Source organism: Brachycentrus maculatus, unplaced genomic scaffold (genome assembly GCF_059751285.1).
Source record: "Brachycentrus maculatus isolate JH-2025_06_01 unplaced genomic scaffold, ASM5975128v1 h1tg000086l, whole genome shotgun sequence".
NCBI classification, from domain to species: domain Eukaryota; kingdom Metazoa; phylum Arthropoda; class Insecta; order Trichoptera; family Brachycentridae; genus Brachycentrus; species Brachycentrus maculatus.
Window position 1 is genome coordinate 2,162,476 of NW_028280840.1, and position 20,025 is coordinate 2,182,500.

Genomic DNA, 20,025 nt, shown 5'->3' on the forward strand with positions numbered 1-20,025 from the left:
AACAAACATTTAAAAATTGAAGTAAGAAAAGGATTCATAAAGGCTTTTGTTTGGAGTGTTTTGTTGTATGGGTGTGAAACCTGGACCATCCAAAAGTACGAAAAAGACCGGCTTGAAGCATTTGAGATGTGGGTTTGGAGGAAGATGACCAAGACATCATGGGTTGTAAGGAAGTCCAACGAAAAGGTGTTGCAGGACGTAAAAGAAAGAAGAGAGCTTTTAAATCATATTTTGAAGAGGAAGGCCAAGCTAATAGGGCACTCAATTAGAAATAGCACCTTTCTTAGCAACATCTTCGAAGGAAGAATCTTGGGAAAACGAACAAGAGGCCGCCCAAGAACTTCATACTTCCAGGATTTGAAGCGGCTCATGGACGTCTCCTCCTATTCGCAGCTCAAGAGGATGGCGACTGACAGAGACAAGTGGCTGACACTACAAGGCGCTGCCTTTAGAAGATGATGATGATGTGATGAGGCGCATTTCCACTTATCAGGATACGAGAATAAGTAGAACTATCGATACTGAATTGCTGAGCAACCTCCACAAACCTTCACGAACAACCTCTGCATTCCACAAAACTATACATGGTGCGGTGTGGCTTCATTCAAAATTCTAGGCCGGATCTTTTTGTAGATAATAAGCGTACAGTAACCATAACTTTTGAACGGTATTTAGTTTACTTTAAATATTTAAAATTGTAAAACTGTATTAAACATTTTATGCAAATATTTGTTTTTGACCTTGGTGGTTTCATTAGAATAAATAAAATAATACTCTAAAAACCATCTCATACCTACATATTATGCCATTTTATGGGTTATTTTAGGTTACGTCAGATATTTTATAGTTAAACGATAATACTTTAAGTCAATTGAATTTTTGCGCAAATTATAATTCAAATGGCACTTTTCAATCTTGATCGTCAATACCATAAAACTGAGGTATCACTTTTTACTCGTCCGTGGTAGTATAGAGTGGTGAAATAGGTATTGATGGTTTTAAGATTATTATTTTGTTTATATAAATAAAATCAAGTATATTTTTGACCAAAAATATATATTTTTAAAACACATGAAAACAGTTTTACGACAAAAAGATATTTAAATAAATATGTACTTATAATTCTTTAAAAGGTTTCAATTTTGTGGTGTCAGTTGTAAATATAATATTTTTTCTTAAAAGTTGTTTTGAAACATACATATCGATTTGTAACGTAAAAGAAGTGTAGAGTTGCCTCTAAAAAAGCTCGTGTAGAAGTATCCCCTTTTTCTTATTTGTTCTCTTCTTTCGCTCTGTTTCGCGACTTTTGAATTCAGTAGCTCAGCGTTGCTTTTTATTATTTTTAATGAGGTCGGTCTCAAATTTCGATATTGAGTTTCTGGTTAACCTTGTTTCACGTACTTTTTTAACATTTTCAAATAGAGGGCATTTTTTTAAATTTAAGGTCCGTGAAGATGAGTTTTTGATTGTTTAACGAAGCCTTATAGACACTAAAATATTTTACAAATTCATGCAAGCAAATCGCAATTATAAATTAATATGATTAATCGCATTGCCTATGATTTAAATGAATACAAAATATTAAGAAAATAAAGTATTTTTCTGTTTTAAAATATTAAACAACTTTTTTTAGTTCTTTTCAAGGAATTTATTTACAGTGGTAGTGTTTAACTTAAATAAGCAAGTAAGAGTACGGATATGCAACACCTTTGCTGATATACTCCATTTCCTATCTACGAGGGGGGTCAAAAAGTTCACAGAATTGCGGGGTTGGCGAGGGTGAGTTTACTCATCCAGGAAGGCGCTAATTGAGTGACTCATTGTTAGTATATAAACCAAGTTTCAGCCTAATCGGAAATTAGCTTTTGAGTTATCAACGAGTAAACAAGTCAATCGGGAAGAAACTAGCCGCTATGGAAAAAATTGAATATCGCGCCGTCATTAAGTTTATCACCAAACAAGGAAAGACACCTAAAACCATTTTCAAGAGACGTTAGCTGTTTATGGGGGCTCCGCTCCTGGGAAAACCATGATTTATAAATGGCACGCCCTTTTCAAACAAGGGAGGGATTCCATTGAAGACGACCCCCGACCTGGACGGCCGATTGAGGCTACTACGCCAGAAATCATCGAAAAAGTTGAAAAACTTGTATTAGATGCCCGGCTAAAGAAAAAAACAGCTTGCAACATTAGTTGGAGTATTAGAAACAACCATTTTAAACACCCTACATCAACACCTTGGCATGACTAAAGTCTGTGCAAGATGGGTTCCGAGAATGCTTTCTGCCCATCAAAAACGGGAGCGCGTCGAAATTTGTTGCGAGTTTTTGGACCGCTGTGGAGAGCAAAAGGAGGAAGTTATGGCCCAAATTGTAACTGGCGATGAAACTTGGGTTCACCATTATGAACCTGAGTGAAAGCAAGAGTCGATGCAGTGGCATAAAAAAGGCACACCCCCTCCCTTGAAGTATAAGGTGTCTCAATCGGCCGGAAAGATCATGGCGACGATCTTTTGGGATACAGAAGGTATCCTTTTGATTGATTATAAGGAACGTGGTGTTTCTTCTATACTACGCTTCTTTACAAGATCAATTCAAAGAAGCTATTAAAGAAAAAAGGCAAAGAAAGCTTACAAAAGCGTGCTCCTTTTGCACGACAATGCACCCGTGCACACAAGCCATGTTGCGATGGCTGTCATTCACCGGTGCGGTTTTGAACAACTGCGCCACCCACCCTACAGCCCAGACTTGGCCCCAAGCGACTATTATTTGTTTCCAAAAATGAAGAAAGAACTGCGTGGAAAAAAAAATGGTGACGACGATGAAGTAAAGTCGGCAGTTTTGGCCTATTTAGACGCCCAAGACAAATCTTTTTTTTTCGACGGTATTAATAAGTTATTTGACAGATCTAATAAATGTATTAGGGTAAAGGGAGAATACATTGAAAAGGAAAAATAGTTTAATGTTTCACTTCATTATCCTTCCCTGTCATTCCGTGAACTTTTTGACCTCCCCTCGTACTATTCCTTCTCCAGTTTCTTTCCCATTTATGGAGCAGAAATGTTGGAATATGATAAATTTTAACAGAAATTACGATAGACGTTTTGCTTCATATACCAGTCCAGAGTTATGTTAAATTAATAATGAAAAATCACATTTCTTTGAACGCTGTGTACACACACATGGCGCCACAATCGTTCCCAGTACGCTTGCTAAAGTGCCTCCCGAGTTGACTAGTCAGTTTTCACCTCATGTAACGAAATGTGCCTAGAACGTGACGCATCTTTAAAATTTTACTCTCCATTGTTGTCCAAATATCGATTATCGATCGCTGCCAAAAAAGTTTTTCTTTAAAAACGTATGTATTTTTTAAGCTCGATACCCTTCAGTCCATAATGTCACAATGAAATCACATTCAATAAAATACTTTTATCCAATGAAAATAAACAGGATGGTTTGAATTCGAAATGAAATATTTAAGTGCCCATTAGGACGGCAAAGTGTTTCTGCAACGTATTCTATATTAATTAATTTCCCTCTCTATCCATCGAAATTTTAATTTCCATTAGCGGGAAAAGCTTCATCCCAGAGGGAACGTTACGGGAATATTTTATAAAAAAAACATAGTAGTAAAAAAATATGAGCAGTTTTGCGTGATAACATGAAAAGTTTCCGGCATAACGCTCTTTTGTCAATATGAGAAAATTTATGAACCAAACAAAACAATCGTTTTTCTGCGTCAGAATTTTTATACTAGTCATTTTACTACAAAGGATTATAATAAATATGTATTATATAAATTATTTTCACTTTTTTTGGTAAATAAAAATCATAAGATGTTAAATTGATTGTAACATAAGTTGAAATCAAATATTATTGCAGTTATTTAATTTTTCTTGGATTCATATATTATGTGCTATATCACCAGCTGGTTCGTATTTGATTCCTTTTTAATAGAATAAGTTTTGACACGAGTTTAATTTCAAAATATTTCTGACTCAGATTGTTGAACGAAAATATGATCCTCATATTTGTTTTCATCAATTATGTTACAATAAAGCTTACTATCCCCATGCAAATATGTCATGTAATAATTTATTGTTGCATGATATATGTATTTTCATATACCATTAAACACACTAAATTTAGTAGAAAATATTGATTAAAGTTGCTTAAGCCGTAGCTAGAACTCAAAGTCATTTGGACGTTAGATAATTCCGAAGAAACAACATGTCATAAAAAACATTCAAAGAAAGAAAAAATCCTTGCAAAAGTGAATATAAAATTTATTTAAAAATCAAATTATCGAGCATTCAATAAAAAAAGATCCATATTATTTAAACCACGGCACTGATCAACTTGCCTTCATGTAATTAATGATCAAGATAATACTACGTGGATCCTATGTAGTACCCAATGGACCATTAGGGATGTTTTATGTTCAAGAAGATGTAATTAAAATTATATTGATAACGTTATAAATTTTTAACAAATGTATTTGAAAAAAATCGCACATTTTTTCTTCCAATGTAAGATCATCGATAAATTCTTCGTTCCTTTTCAAATCAATCACTTAAAATAAAGACTTCCATCATTTTTGTCATCCGCTGAAGAAACCACATATGTATGTATCAAATGTACGAAAAATTGCCTACTCTTCCTTTACGTGAATTATACAATCTCTCACCTGAAGTGGTGTTTTCAAAATGCTTTCAAAATATCAGGAAAATTTATTTTCTTAACGTTTTATTTTAATAACAAAAAATATCGTTTCATAATAATTCGTGTGTTCTTTTAAAAAAAAAATATTTTGAGTTGTGGAAGTTTGTTGATTTTTTTGGGAAATGGAATTTCTTCTTCTTCTTCTTCTTCTTATTATAGGCCTTACGGCATGTTTTTAAGAGGGATTAGCCTCCTGCGACGTCGATTCCCAGCTATCGGCCCATCTCTTTGGTGGTCTGCCCGGGAGTCGTCTACCATGGGGTTGGCCGTACAATGCGATGTGGGGAATTTACAGATTATAAATATTAGTTACCTCACATGCACTACGCTACTTGACCTTTGCATTTAGGTACTTATTTGAGTGACGTTTTCAAATAGAGTTTAACATTTTTTTTTGCATCTTTTTTGCTGAGTTTTCAAAGTTATCGTTTCAAAGAATAATACAAAATAAATGACCTTTTATTTGAAGAATAATATTTAAATAACTATCACAAAAATATGTTTAAATAAAAAAAAATATTTTATTCTGGCTTGACTAAGCGGTGAGTGTAAGTAATACTTAGTCAGACATATTTTGTTGACAATTATAAGGTATTATAAAATAAAATTAAAATAACAGCATCGAAATAAATATTATAATGAAACATTTAATTAAACATGATTAAAAATATCCATTCTGGAGATGGGATGAAAGAAGATCACCTCGGTGGTCATCGCAACATTACGCTCCAGTGCTGTTTCCCAGAAGTTTGCCACTATATGTCATATAAGCCCATCCAGGTATGGTGTGTGTGCTAAAGCAAACACACCACTCGCGCTACAGTGTTAGGATAGCTTCATGAGGGCCCTGTATCCATTATTGTTACATTTTTCACATCTTTTGCACTTGACCATGTGAATTTACACAATTCACTGGCATACTGTTACGTTCACAGGACTTGAAATATTATATTCTTTTAAGCAAAGAACAGTCAGCAAAGCGGTGCGCCAGCATGATGAATGTATATGTATAATGACAACAATTTAAGTGTATCCAAATACTTGTCACAAATCTGATTTATCTTCGCTCAGAAGCTATCTTTTATATTTTTGACATTTCAACTGTAGATGAAGCAGAATATGAAAGTTTGTGTATTTACAAGGCTTATATAATGATTAAAAATTGTTCTCGAAGTATATATGATGACTACGCAATTGTTTTAGACGTTGATATTTATGCTACACTGTTACAGTATCGCTTCTCATCTACGCTCTAACTATAAAATAAGGGTTAAGTAACCTTTTCGACATCGAGGGCACAATACAAATTTGAAAAAGGCGAGGGGCGCATAATGTACTGGTTAAAAAAGGTCTATGAATTTCCTAAAACCTCCGCTGCTTGGGATTTTGTCAGGGGGTGAGGGATCCGTGCCACGTGATGAAACATTTTTTTGTTGTTTTAACCGACTTGTTTTTGGTTACATAAAATAATTTTACCAACTTGGCTTATTCAACATCGTACAGAAAAGCCCCCGCGGACTCACTGGCCCTCGACGACGACTATTGCCCTCCTTTCGCAGGATGTAATAAAGTTATATATTAAGTTTAATACGTTATCAACCCTTCTATTTTAGTAACAATGCTAACGTGAACATTGAATTGTTATGTTTTCCCATGTTTATGCTATCGGATATGTTATGATAGAGAAGTTAGTACAATAATATAGAATGAGGAATGAAGTATGTATGTAACACCCATAGTGATATATTGTATTAATTGATTATTTCATATATCGAATGTTAACAATGAAATAGTGATGCATCTTAATAAATGAACATGTTAAATTTAAATGCATTAATTTTAATTATCCCTTTCCGCGAAGCACACTACTTTGTGTAAATCTGTATTTCATGCAACGTTAATGATGTTATGTTATTGAGTGTATGTATAATGTAATGTAATGTGTATAAATTGATCACTTAAAATGCCCAACTACAGTTCAAAAGCCCTGTAAATAATAAGTATTCCATATTTTGTTTATCTCTTTTGAGATATCAATAAAAATTTATCTCATCTCAAAAAATGTTTCAAGTTAGATATTATTCGGTAAATGTATGCAAGGATTTTAACACGTTTAAATATTGAAGATGAAATATTGTTTGATTACAGGTTCGATGAAGATTTGCGGACTATTCCTCCCTGGTCCACCAGTCAGTGGAGTCACACAGACCTTCCCAGACTCAAACAAGGCAGAGTGTCTGCTCAGGTGAGCAACCATCTTATTTTTTATCACCTCTTTAAAACGGCTGCCTTTAAAGCCGTTATTATTTATTCGTTCGCTTTCATAACGCAAAGCTGTTTAAAAGTACCATGATTTATCTTAGACTTTGCTTATTTTTGTATTTTTACCTCACAGATTAAAGTATTTAAAATAAAAGCTTAAAAGGAAGGAAAATAATGGTTCAAGTGAATATTTTGTTTTTATTTACTTGATAAATATAGTGAGGACTGGAGTTGGTTGTATTCATATTTTTCTTTTTTTTCTTTGAGATGTAACGCTCTGTTTTTTTTTATGTAATGTGCGATAAACTTTTGAGATGAGTAAGAAGCTTGTATCTTTTTATATTAAAAAATAATTCATAAAATACAATGAAAATAAAGAAAAAATAAATTACACAATGAATTTACTCTTTGGTATTATTTGTATTAAAACTTGTTTAAATTTATAAAAAATATATTTATTTTAAACATTACGTTTTCTTAAAATCTATTAAAACACGTGTTTTGCATTTCAAATCATTTTTTTATTGTATGATGGTGAACGCGTCGAAAAACATGTCATAAAAGATTTTAAGGAATGAAGTTATTTCCTAAAACAATAAAGTCGTTTTTCTTTTATATATAACGTTACACACATACACATATACGAATCAAATCCTGCGCAAGTGTACCATTCCAATCTAAAATATTTCAATTATCTTCTGTGTCCAGATTCTGTTATACAAATGATTTAGGTCCCTTTGATGGCACAAACACACCGTATAGATCTATAGATAAAGGATGTATGTGTATTTGAAACCGTAATTTTTCTACTGACATGAAATTAACTAAAACCTCCATTTCCCTGAATGAAAACGAGAGTGGAAACAAAGTCTATAGAAAAAAGAGATTAATTAACTTTTCGTATCCAATTTGATGCGAAGGCATTCGTTTATAGTTGATGATCAATAAAAAAACCAAATTGATGATTGAAATTTAGTAAAGAATGAAAAATGTTCATTAGATCCGTTAACATATTTTTCCAACATTTTATTCGGTCCAATGATTTACAATTACGATAAGATAAAAATGTTTGATTCTCGTACAAAGTTATGACAGTTATAAAAGGGGTGTTAAATTATAATGGCTGTCATGAGATTGGAACATACGGTTTTTATCTTATTTTTTATATATTTCCATGTTCCATGTTGAGTAAAAGGGGGATTTCGTTTCGAACATAAAAATACTTTTGATTTGACCTAGATAACACGAGAATTTTCAGACATTTAAATACAATGTTACATTTGTGTTTGAGGTAAACCTGTTTATTCCCCGTGAATCTCTACCTAATGGAACTAAACCTCAACTAAGCAATAAAGTCGAGAACTGGAGTTGCGTAAAAATGGAAAACATTTCATTACACAAAATATAAAGGAATTTTAGAGACACTGTAAATATGTAAAAATCTATGCGTAGTCCTGGTTATTGTTTGTATTGTATAAATGTATATTTATAACGTTTATATGGATATATTTTTTTCACTTATTCACACTAAAAAAATCTTCAAAAGAAGGTTTATAGTTTCTTTTTAACATAACGTTCACATTGTATTAGTAATATTTGGAACAAAAATCTCTCTAAAACTCTTCACTTTGTTTTTGTATCCGTTTATTATGGACCATTTTCATAAAATATTTCAATTTTACTCACAAATAAACAGGTTTGAATTTACAAAGCGTATCTAATATGGAAACATTTTCAACTTTGAAAATGAATCCACAGTTTTCCAGCAGTATGTTCTTGGTTATTATACTAAAACATTAATTTCTTGATAATTGATTCAACATTCCCGTGAAGCCTCGGGGTAATTAGAACAATAGCTTCGCTTATTCTCATTCATTACCTATTGATGTGATTCTTCATCGGAGGAGCCGTAAGTACAGGAACACAGCCAAAAGGCTTCAGAAGGGTAGAGCCATAATCATTCGATGTTGTGTTCCCATTGTTTCTCACCCAATTTGTAATTCAAATTCCCCCGTTTGAGATACATCTCTTCGGAGAATCGCTAAAGGGTTCTCTTACTCAAACGGAACATCCCTTAACATGTTGAGTGTTTTTGACTTACCCCTACGCGCTGAACTTTAAATTTGATTCCATTATTTTTTTATTGTCTCGATCTCACGTACACGCTTTAAGTTTTATTAGAGATTATAGCCGTCTAGAATACGGTTAACGGGAGTCGGATGTCTAGGTTAATTTAATTTAAACTCCGTCTTCATTGCCGATTGATTCCTTGAGTTTTCGAGTAATTTTCGCCGTGTCAACAAAAACAAAGAGCAAATTCGTTTTCTACGGGAGTAATAAAATGGTTTTACCGGTGTCCCGGAATTTCAGAAGCAAATTGAAAACTGTTCTAAGAAACAAATAAGAAATCCGAAGTTAAAGAGTTGTCTTAAGGTTTGAATGAAAAATGAAGGTAATAAGATAAACTCTGATATTCCAGAAGGAGAGCTATGAACATTGTAAGGGTCCATTAAAACGTATTAATTATAATTATTTGAGATTAAAAGATCCTTTTGCGTCTACTCTTAATGTAATGGATACCTAAAAAGGATTCATCGGTTAATGAAAAACAAAAATTTATACTTCATTTAAAATGGTATTTCATTATTAAATCAAAACAAATTTGGGAAAAATTAAAAACAAATAAATATACGGAAGTTGAATTTTGGAAAAGGTCGATGATTTTTCATACTTAAGAAGTGTGTTTATTGGGGATGGAAAGATTGATAAAGATAAAAAAGGATTGTGAATGCTAGGAACAAAGTGAGTGTTGCACTTAGATCAGTTAGAGCAAATAAAAATCTTTCCAATAAAGTTAAACTGGCAGTGTACAATGGAGTCCTGGTTCTAACCCTTATGTGATGAAAGTGATATCTGGAGTCAGCAAAAGAGGGATGAAAGTATACTGAATGCAGTCAAAATATATTATCTTAACAAAAGTGCGGTAAAATGAATACATACGAGTATTTGTTGAAATGGTAATATGAGGAAAGAATCCAAGACTGAGATAAGAATTATTGATAAAATTAAGAAAAGTTTATGGAGATGTGAGTCGAAAATTTGAAAATGAACAATAAAACAAATTTATTCATCTAAGTTATTCATCGGTTAATTAAAATTTAGACTAAATGCATGTTGCATTTGAATACGCGGTTTTTTTTATTTAAATAAAAATAAAACTCATAACATTCAACTACAATAAAATAATTTCTTTACCACAATGGTATCTATTGAACTCAACATAAACAGTCGCAAAATAAAACGTTTCTCATAGTGTAAAACGTGCTTCTTTACAGCTACTGCTATTTCATAGATTTTTGATAATTTTATCGCTTTATAAGAGTTATGAAATTATATTTATTCAATAGGTGTGACTTTTTCATCAAACCAGACTGAGCTACAGAATCTCTGGCTATGTAGAGTGATAAAAAACCTTTCTTCGTCTGGAGATACAAATGATAAATAAATAAAACATTATTTTAAATAAAAAATCATACTCGTCCTCTTTTTGAAACTTGTAAAACCGCTTTTAATCAGTTCATCTTTTACAATATGTAAAAGATGAACTGATTTAACTTCACTGGAAAAGTTTCCAACAAAGCCACTCTCCCACATTTTTTTCTTCTTTTAAAAGCACCTCCTTAAGTCGCAACTCGAGAGAAGAGATTTCATTATAAACTTTACGAGGAAGAGTTTAGGAGACAATAATTATTATTTCAGGATACGGAAATACCACATTTGCGAACAACATGATTTTCCACTCTAAGGCTTAAAACTATACTGAACTTTTCTTTAAAAATACTACTCTTTAAAATAAAATTCAAAACTGACTTTCAAACTTACCACATCATGTCTGGTAAAAATACTATTTTTGTATTCTATTAAGTCATATAATAGCAAAATAAACTTTTTTTACATTGAAGATGGGTCAAACATTTTGACTAGAATTCTTTATAAAAATATCATAACGAATTATGCTATAAAGAGATTGGTAACCCCATAGTTTGATTGTATTTAGGATGCCCTGCATACTAAAATTTTAGCAGTGAACATCTTATATATTCATATAATAAAATAACAACCATGTAATTTTTCCACCATGGAATTTTATTTGACCAGCCACCGGGTTTCGTCATAACCGACACCATCAGACTGGTGACGTAACCGACATCATCAGGTATCCAGTCTGATGATGTTGGTTACGACGATACCCGGTTGCTGGTCAAATAAAATGAATGTGGATAAAATTACATAGTTGTTTTTTCATTATAAAAAATTCAGTTCTACCAAGAAAAGTCAGTACAAAACTTAAATCGAATATGTTTACGTATTAATACGTGTATTAAGTATGCGATTCCGAGGGCCACATCTATTGCAAACAGTCTTTTCTTCCTCCTTATAGAACCTACTATTATTCTTTCGTTTTCATTTCCATAGAAGCATTTTTTTTCGCCCTGAGCTCATTTGGTTACGTCCTCTGAATCCTATCACATATATTTTATATCCTATCCAATATCCAAGAACACAGAATGCAGAACTTACCTCCTAGTCTTCATATTTTCTCGATCAAACTATTTTTAAAAGGAAAGAAAAAAACCATTAATCAAATAAAACAATAAACCTTGAGTGTAAGTCCTTCTCCAAGCACAAGAGCGTAGTCTCTTTTTTGGAGAGGCAGAGTGAAACTAAAATTATAAAGTTATGTTTAAATGTATAGCAATTGTATTAAAATGTAACTACAAATATTAAATAAATAAAAATAAAATAAATTAGTATGCAATCCTCGGCTAATATTTTTTAAATTACAAAATATTTGATACTCGTAAAAAAACAAAAAAAAAAAAAACTTGTTTTCATGTCCATTTTATGAGTAGTCGTTATACATTTGGTACTATATATACGTGTAAATTGATTGATGATTGATGATTTTTAATTCTGACCAAAGAAAATTTGTAAACATAGGTCAATGCGTTTTTTCGATACAGTTTAAAAACGCCATAGAATGCAATACAGTTACCATAAAGAAATCAATGAAAGCATTAATACTGTGTTTTTTTAAATGAATAAAAATTGAATATGAATTTCTACAGAGCAAAGGTCAATTCAATAATAAAAAAAGTAAATGTTTGTGAGTTGAATATCAAATGTTAATCCAGTTCCGGTCGCTTTTAGCCAAATTGAAAAACCTTTTTATGTATTTTCTCTGTTTTCAGTTTTGGGCTGCCTACGTCCCTTGTGAATCTCAGCACAGGGACGCTGTACAGTTGACCTTCGAGCAGATTGATCTAATTAGAAGACTAACTGAACAATACCAGCCTACTCTCACACTTTGTACATCCGCTGAAGGTAAATATAAATGCTATTTAGTCCTAAAGGACTTAATAAATTTCCGCACAACACAGCATTTAATCGAAATGTTACAGTACTCTTATAAAGAAAATTAAGTTTACCTAACCTACTTAACCTAACCTATAAGTTATACAGTAGTCCTATGAAGAAAGTTAATATATATAAAATATGTTTTAATAGAGATAAAGGATGTATCGTTTTTATACGAAAGGAGATGAGAGTCTGAGTATTTTATAGGTGATTGTTCACAACCTAGCATTTAACTGAATAAAGTGAACAATCAGCAAAAATTTCACAACTACCAAAATTACAACTTTCATACAACAAGAATCCTACAACAGTGCATATATGGTAATACTTGACACTGGCAGAATCATCCTTTTACTGGGTGACTGCCAAATAAATAATAAAAAATAAACTCACAAAAATGAATGCAATATTCTTCATTAATTATTTTTTTTAAATTTCATTTTTTAATATAACCATATTCCAGAAAGAATTTGGATTTTAATTTCAATGTACAATCAGTTATTAAATTTTACAATTATCATTTAAATTACGTGGAAAAATATTCCAAAAAAGATAATATTATATGAAAGTTTCATTAAAAATTTACAATTAATTTCCAATGATGAAAAGATAATACGGTGGTAAAATAAAAACATCGGAATTGAAAGAGATATGATTCACAATGCAAACTCATTTTGTGAAATTCACAATATTAATTTTTAATATAAAAAATATGCTCATAGCTTGATTTCCCATGTGAGCCAATATTTCAATATCACTGGGGTAGAAATACATCCCTACAATATATTTTATATTCGAATCTGCATAACCATATATATCTAAAGGATACGTACAATATATACATACCATATTTGTAGAACATCTATTTTTATTTAATGGTGCACAAGGCATCACATCGGATATCTCAAAAATAAGAAGATGATCAATCCTGCACTCCAGATTTTCGAACTTTCCAAAATTAGTGCACACACTAAAATTTGAACTTGGCCGAAAAATAAAATATGGTGAAAAGGTAAAAAAAATATATTTTTTTACCACTTGAGTTATATTTCTTTTTACTTAACTTGACTAGTTTCAGAAGCTACAGATAGTTCCGTCTCCGGGTCTAAATATAAACTAGAAAGATAAAAGCTTCTTAAGCCTAGTCGTTAAAACAAAATAAATAAAACTTAAGCTGTAAAAAACAAGTCTTTTTCTTCTACAATTTAATCATGTCTTACCACAAAGTGAATGTCGAAAGCAGTAATAATATATTTAAAATGATTTTATTTTATTTTTGTGATGCATGGTACACAATGTAGGATTCAGAAATATGAGAACGCTACTCTTAATTTGAAAGTGCTATATTAATTAAACGCTTTTTCCCTTCCGTAATATGATATCTTAATAATTAATTTTGAACGGTTGAACTAAAAACTGTTATTATTCTGTTAACTCAGCTCCTGGCAAATCTACATACGTTTTCATGTAGCCAATTTGGCAGAGACCCAATTCACGAAGGACGACCGTATAAAAAGCTAAATTAGGGCTGAGCTTAAAAAGCAAGTACGAGCATCTGCAACTAAGGACCACATAAATGTACAAACTCAATCTGTCTGTTGAAAAACTTTCACAAAAACAAACAGGTTTGTTGCATTTTCAGTTAAAAAGAAAAGTTTTTTCTTTCTGTCTAGAAAGTTCCAAGAGACGTTTTTTTGTTCAAAAACACTCATCGTACTAGACTGAAAATTGTGAAGGTGCAATTTACCTCGCGATGTCTCAAAATTATGTGTTTTTTTAATAAATTACATATTTACGTATAAAACGCTTTTTTTTAAATATCATATTCACAATTTTCTAAGAGTCTGGAAGGTTTCGAGATTTTTTTCCACTGTCAGGGTGCCTTTTTTCTGATGATCTTAAATAGTTTTGACATAATTTTTTTAGGAAAGGTTAAATATTTATAAGTTTATTCCATTTCCCAATCATGACCTATTTTTTTTTACATACCAAATGTAATTACAATATTTTGTATGGTAATTAAGTGTATTTCATTAATTTTGCCTACAAAATCATCTACAGGCATTCGATATGATGATATTCAGAAATGTCAAAAATGTAATAATTCCATGAATGTAATGATAAGTTTTAACTGAGAATTAATGATCACAGTTAAATGCCTAAAGGTGCGATATCTTAGTCACGTGTTACTTAGTAAGAAATAACAAGAGTTTAAACTCATTCTCCTGGGTAACATTTAAGAAAGTGGTAGTATCGAACTGAAATAAGAGGAATTCACGACCTATTTGGAGTATTGGAGGAAAAGAGGTTTTCAAAATGGTGATCGTCAGCGTCCGATGGACCATATAGGCCAATTAAAGAAGAATAATTTATTGCGACCTAATTCATGTAATTTTTCTTTTGTTCTTTTACCATGTTCGCTTCCTAAGTGGAGCATATGACCAACACGAGATATATCCAAGTCACTCTGTCACGCGCCATCTCCTTGGCTTCCTCCTAGGTTAATCCAGCATCCCAAAGTTCCGATGAGTAAAGTTGGTGAATGGTCGCCAACGGTCTTCCGGGACGCTCGAGGTTGAAAGAAGAAGAAGAAACTCGAGGGGTTAATACTTTCCGGTGGCATTCTAAGGACATGTCCAACCATGTCCATTTTCTCCTCTTCACGACTTCTTATATGAGAGACTTCTTCTCCTCACGTTCTCATTACTGACGAAGTCATACCACTTTTCACCCAATATTTGCCTCAAACACCTATTTTCGAAACTCCCCAGTTTCTTGCTTTGAGTTTTGATAAGGTATCATGAATCACACCCATACAGCAGCACAGTTAGAATGCAGGCGTAAAAAAGACGATACGAGTATAAGTCCTAGATATTAATATTTTTCATTAATACTTTATTTCTTATGTTTCTAATGGCATTAAAATTTAGGTTGGAACACTGAAATGGTTTGGTTAGTCGTTGCGTCTTATTTTTCTCAAGTACGGCTGGCATTTCAAGAACGCCTTCAAAAATAATATTTTAAATTTGTTGGTATAGCGTAAAAAGTTTAACGAGACAAGTCAGAAGGGTTTTTGGCTTACGGATTTAATTTAAAACAACCCAAAATGTATCCCACTAATAGCAATTATATTTTTCATCGTTTTGAGATGACTTTCGAGAAACTGTGACATTAAGAATATTTTCTTAATTTTGATTTTTTTCATTATACGACTTAGTTTTCAATTTCATCTGAGAACGTTCTGTTTTCAAAGTAAAATATTTAAGAGGAAACGAATTTTAAATTAATTTGCTTACGGATTAGTCACGAAGATTAAAACAAGAGTGGAATGTAAAAGTGGCTCGCCATTTCATTACTTCATTGCGATATGTTGGCATATACATTTAAAAAACCAAGATTGCGTAAAAATACCTAAACATGTAATATTCTTCATATATGCACATGGAATGATTTCTTCAAATTCAGATAATGTTGAAAACAAAAGGTGTATTTTACAGTCTTTTGATGGTCTGAAAGTCAATACTCCAATATTTCGACGGAAACACTTCGCGAAAATACCAAAAAAGTGACCTGAAGATTAGACTAGACAAAAAGTCTAAGTCCATTAGAGCTTAACATTGTTTTTAAAAATATATTTCGAAAAATCTCTTCTAAAGTACTATGATTTTATTTACATATATTTTAAATCTTTGACGTCAAAAATCAAAATTTTGATGTTAGAATCTTCATAGATTTAAATTTTTAATACGTACATATGAGTATAGACGAGCTTTTTTTTACATTTTTTCAATGACATACATAATATATATATATATATATATATATATATATATATATATATATATATATATATATATATATATATATATATATATATATATATATATATATATATATATATATATATATATATATATATATATATATATATATATATATATATATATATATATATATATATATATATATATATATATATATATATATATATATATATATATATATATATATATATATATATATATATATATATATATATATATATATATATATATATATATATATATATATATATATATATATATATATATATATATATATATATATATATATATATATATATATATATATATATATATATATATATATATATATATATATATATATATATATATATAAATATATATTTATATATATATATATATATATATATATATATATATATATATATATATATATATATATATATATATATATATATATATATATATATATATATATATATATATAAAGGCAAGCACCATTTGTTTTGTATTACTTTAATGTATTTATTGGTATTACTTTTAACAATCTATAATATTAAAGTATTGAAAATTGAATTAAATTTTGGTTTCCATCAAAAAGAAGCCAAATAAATTACAGTTGTAATTTGAGAAATTGTTTTCTTGAAACTGTTAAAATTTATTTATTATATTTAATTTATTATGTTTTTTTTGCTATCTGGTGCTTCGAACTCAATCATCATTTACAGTGAATAAAAATAAAAATAATAAAATAATCTTATTATTAAGCAAATATTTTTTTACATATAGAACGGCATATTAATTCAGTGTAGTGCCCTATGCACCAATGGGATATTGATAATAAGCGGGATAAATAAAAAAATTGCTTAAATCATATTGTAGTTAATTAACTAATTCCCCGAAGGGGTAGTCAGAGATAATTCGTCGCACATTCGTCTAAGAGATCGCATTTTGACTACATTCAGTCTACTTTCATTATTTTGCCAACTCTATGCTTTCCTTTTATATATTAGGTTTAAATCAGAGCTCCGTTGCGTTATGCCTGTATATTGTAGTTATAATGATAGTTTTTTTTGGAAGATTTACATAGTATAAAAGACGGAAAAATGGTTAGAAAATGATATTTTCATTTTAAAACACATTTTCTCGCTGGAAGAAGCGGACGAAGATTTCAATTTTTCTACGTTATCCCTAAAGCCATCTCGACTACACAAAGTGGATTACACGCTGAGTATAATGTTCTTCTTCGCAAAATACGCATCGCTTATTTCATGCTTTATTCAGCTTCTGCACCAGACAGCAGAAAACACTTGAAAAGTAATATCTAATGGCGGTGCATTCATTGTGCTTGCAAAGTACTTAACCGTCATTTGTTACCATACTTGGATACACAAATTGTCTGCGAATATCAGAAATGTTTTGAATTCCATTTTATAAGTGCCTACGCTTCAGGATATTTTATTTAACCCTCCTATAAGGGTAATATTCAGTGCGATACGGACTGGCGCAGTGTACTTAATAGTTACATGCTTTTATAATGCATTTAAAAAATACAGGTTTTTAACTTTAAAATGGACGTTTTACAAATAAATAAAAAATTGGATGCTTTTAATTAAATTTAAAGAATGGCTTATTTTCTCTTTGGGTATTTATTAATGTGAACATATACACAATAAATTAACAAGATTATTGATGAAAAAGTATTGATGTATACATTTTTGATTATATTTGAGATCACACTCCCACAGTGAGACACTCTCACATTCATGAGAAAACCAAATATACAAATGAAGTTACATAATTATACAATCAAATAAAATTACTTTTAACAGTAAAACATAATTATATTTTCATGTAAAATTACCAGCAGCTGCCGGAGAAAAAAAAATTAAATAGTATTTACTTATCATGAGTATTTATGTAAAAAATATATTATCTTGTCTATTACCTTTTACAAAAAAAATTGTATTAAATATCCCTTTATTTTTCTGTTTTCATTTGAAATTCCTGATTTTTAATTAGAGATTCACTGCCTAGGGACAAAATTGTGATACTTGTACTAATCGACATTGCAATGAAGTATATTAAAAAGTTTTTCTGAAAAAGTAAAACCTTCACTTACAAATAATATAATTATGAAATTGGATGTTTTAAAACGATCATAGTGATTAACATTTGAACTCCTAAAATGAAACCTTATATTTTTTTATGTTTTTGATGTAGTCATGGGCTTTAAATGCTATATTATAATAACAATTTAAACGTGTTTCAGATATCAGGGCGGCTCACGCGGCGGGGCGGGTGTGTTCCCTGGTCGGAGTGGAGGGCGGGCACGCTCTGGGCGGCTCGCTAGGCGTGCTGCGGTCCTTACACCGCGTGGGAGTGCGGTACCTGACTCTCACCTCCACGTGTAATACTCCTTGGGCGGATTGCGCCCTGGCAGATACGCGCGCCAAACCTGAACATGGCGGGTTGACGCCCTTCGGAAAGGTAAGGTTTTTAAAAAATATATATCCACAACATTTTGAGTGTGTCAAAATACTTGTTGTTGTAAATGTGGATTATCTGCAATTATAAGGTTATTTTTCATTTTATTTTTTGACATCTCAACGTAGATGTAGTAGAATATGGAAGTCTGTGGATTACGGGGATTACGACCGTCATAGGCTGGTTTAAGTGATGACTTTACAATGATTTACAATTTACTTAGTGATTACAAATGAAGTACAATTTTTCAAAATTTCAATATTTCATATTCTTCTTCATCTTTGATGAGATGTCAAAAAATAATATGAAAAGTAAATCCTATAATTAAAGATAATTCAGATTTGTTAACAAGTATTTGAAGACACTCAAAGTGTTGTAAGTAAATTAACTGGTCAAATTGTAAGCTATAATAATAAAAGTAAAAATGTTTTGTTTTGGCTTTTCTTTTCTCTTTTTTTGGTTTCTCATGTATGTGATTATAATCCAGGATTCGGACCTCATATGCTAATAAAAGAGTTTCTGCTCAATAAATAGCTTCTTTTCATCTCACTAACAGATGTCTCTAGTGAAGTTCTAGTGATTCAAGAAGAGTGTTTCAAAATTAATTCATGTATTTGGAACTTCTATGAATGTTACAAATGTGTAAAATGATCACTTAAACCTGCCTATGATGATCATAAGCCCCGTAAATTCCCAGACTTCTGTATTTTTCATCTATGTTGAGATGTCAAAAAAATAAAAAGGGAATGTTTATTTAAAAAAATTTATTCACCCCAAAAATTTTCAAGACATGCATTTCTATTTACAACACCCTTATATTGTGTTCCTGGACTTTGAATTTAACTAACTAACCATCAACCCGCTTCTCCGCAGGGGAGGCAAAGAAAATAGAACAACACACCACTCTGTCAGCAAACAATGTTCGGCTCTTTCACATTCATGCATTTCCTTATACTTACTCACCGATTGTTCCGACTCTTGACCAAGTATTTCAGTATTTGAAATACTTGGACATGCCATGTTTTCTTATGTTTTTGTTTGCTCCTATTTACGCCTCATAAATTTACATTACTGTACTTTTTTCACTCATTCGTGTCCAAATCATGGCACACGCATTTCTTAATTTTATCGATAATTTATAATACCCTTGGTTTATTTTCTTAATTCACCATTTGAACATCTGTCATACATAATTTTGCTGCGTTTTCGTCTGAGCGATCGTATTTTGTTTGCACACACTACTACAACTACTATGTGTATTTACAATTTTTTATTCCCATCTTTTTTCGGTTCGCCGTATAACCGTTAGTGATCAATATTTATTTTTGAACCTA

The 20,025-nt window shown here is 31.0% G+C and overlaps 1 protein-coding gene across 1 annotated transcript in view; it reads left to right on the top strand.

Moving 5' to 3' along the window:
* LOC148310874 (uncharacterized) overlaps positions 1-20,025 on the top strand; it is a 113,687-nt gene that overhangs the window by 66,601 nt on the left and 27,061 nt on the right. Inside the window, exons 6-8 of the mRNA XM_088257633.1 lie at positions 6,870-6,966; positions 12,236-12,368; positions 18,477-18,694. Coding sequence (XP_088113759.1) covers positions 6,870-6,966; positions 12,236-12,368; positions 18,477-18,694 — 448 coding nt within the window. The remainder of the gene's footprint in view (positions 1-6,869; positions 6,967-12,235; positions 12,369-18,476; positions 18,695-20,025) is intronic.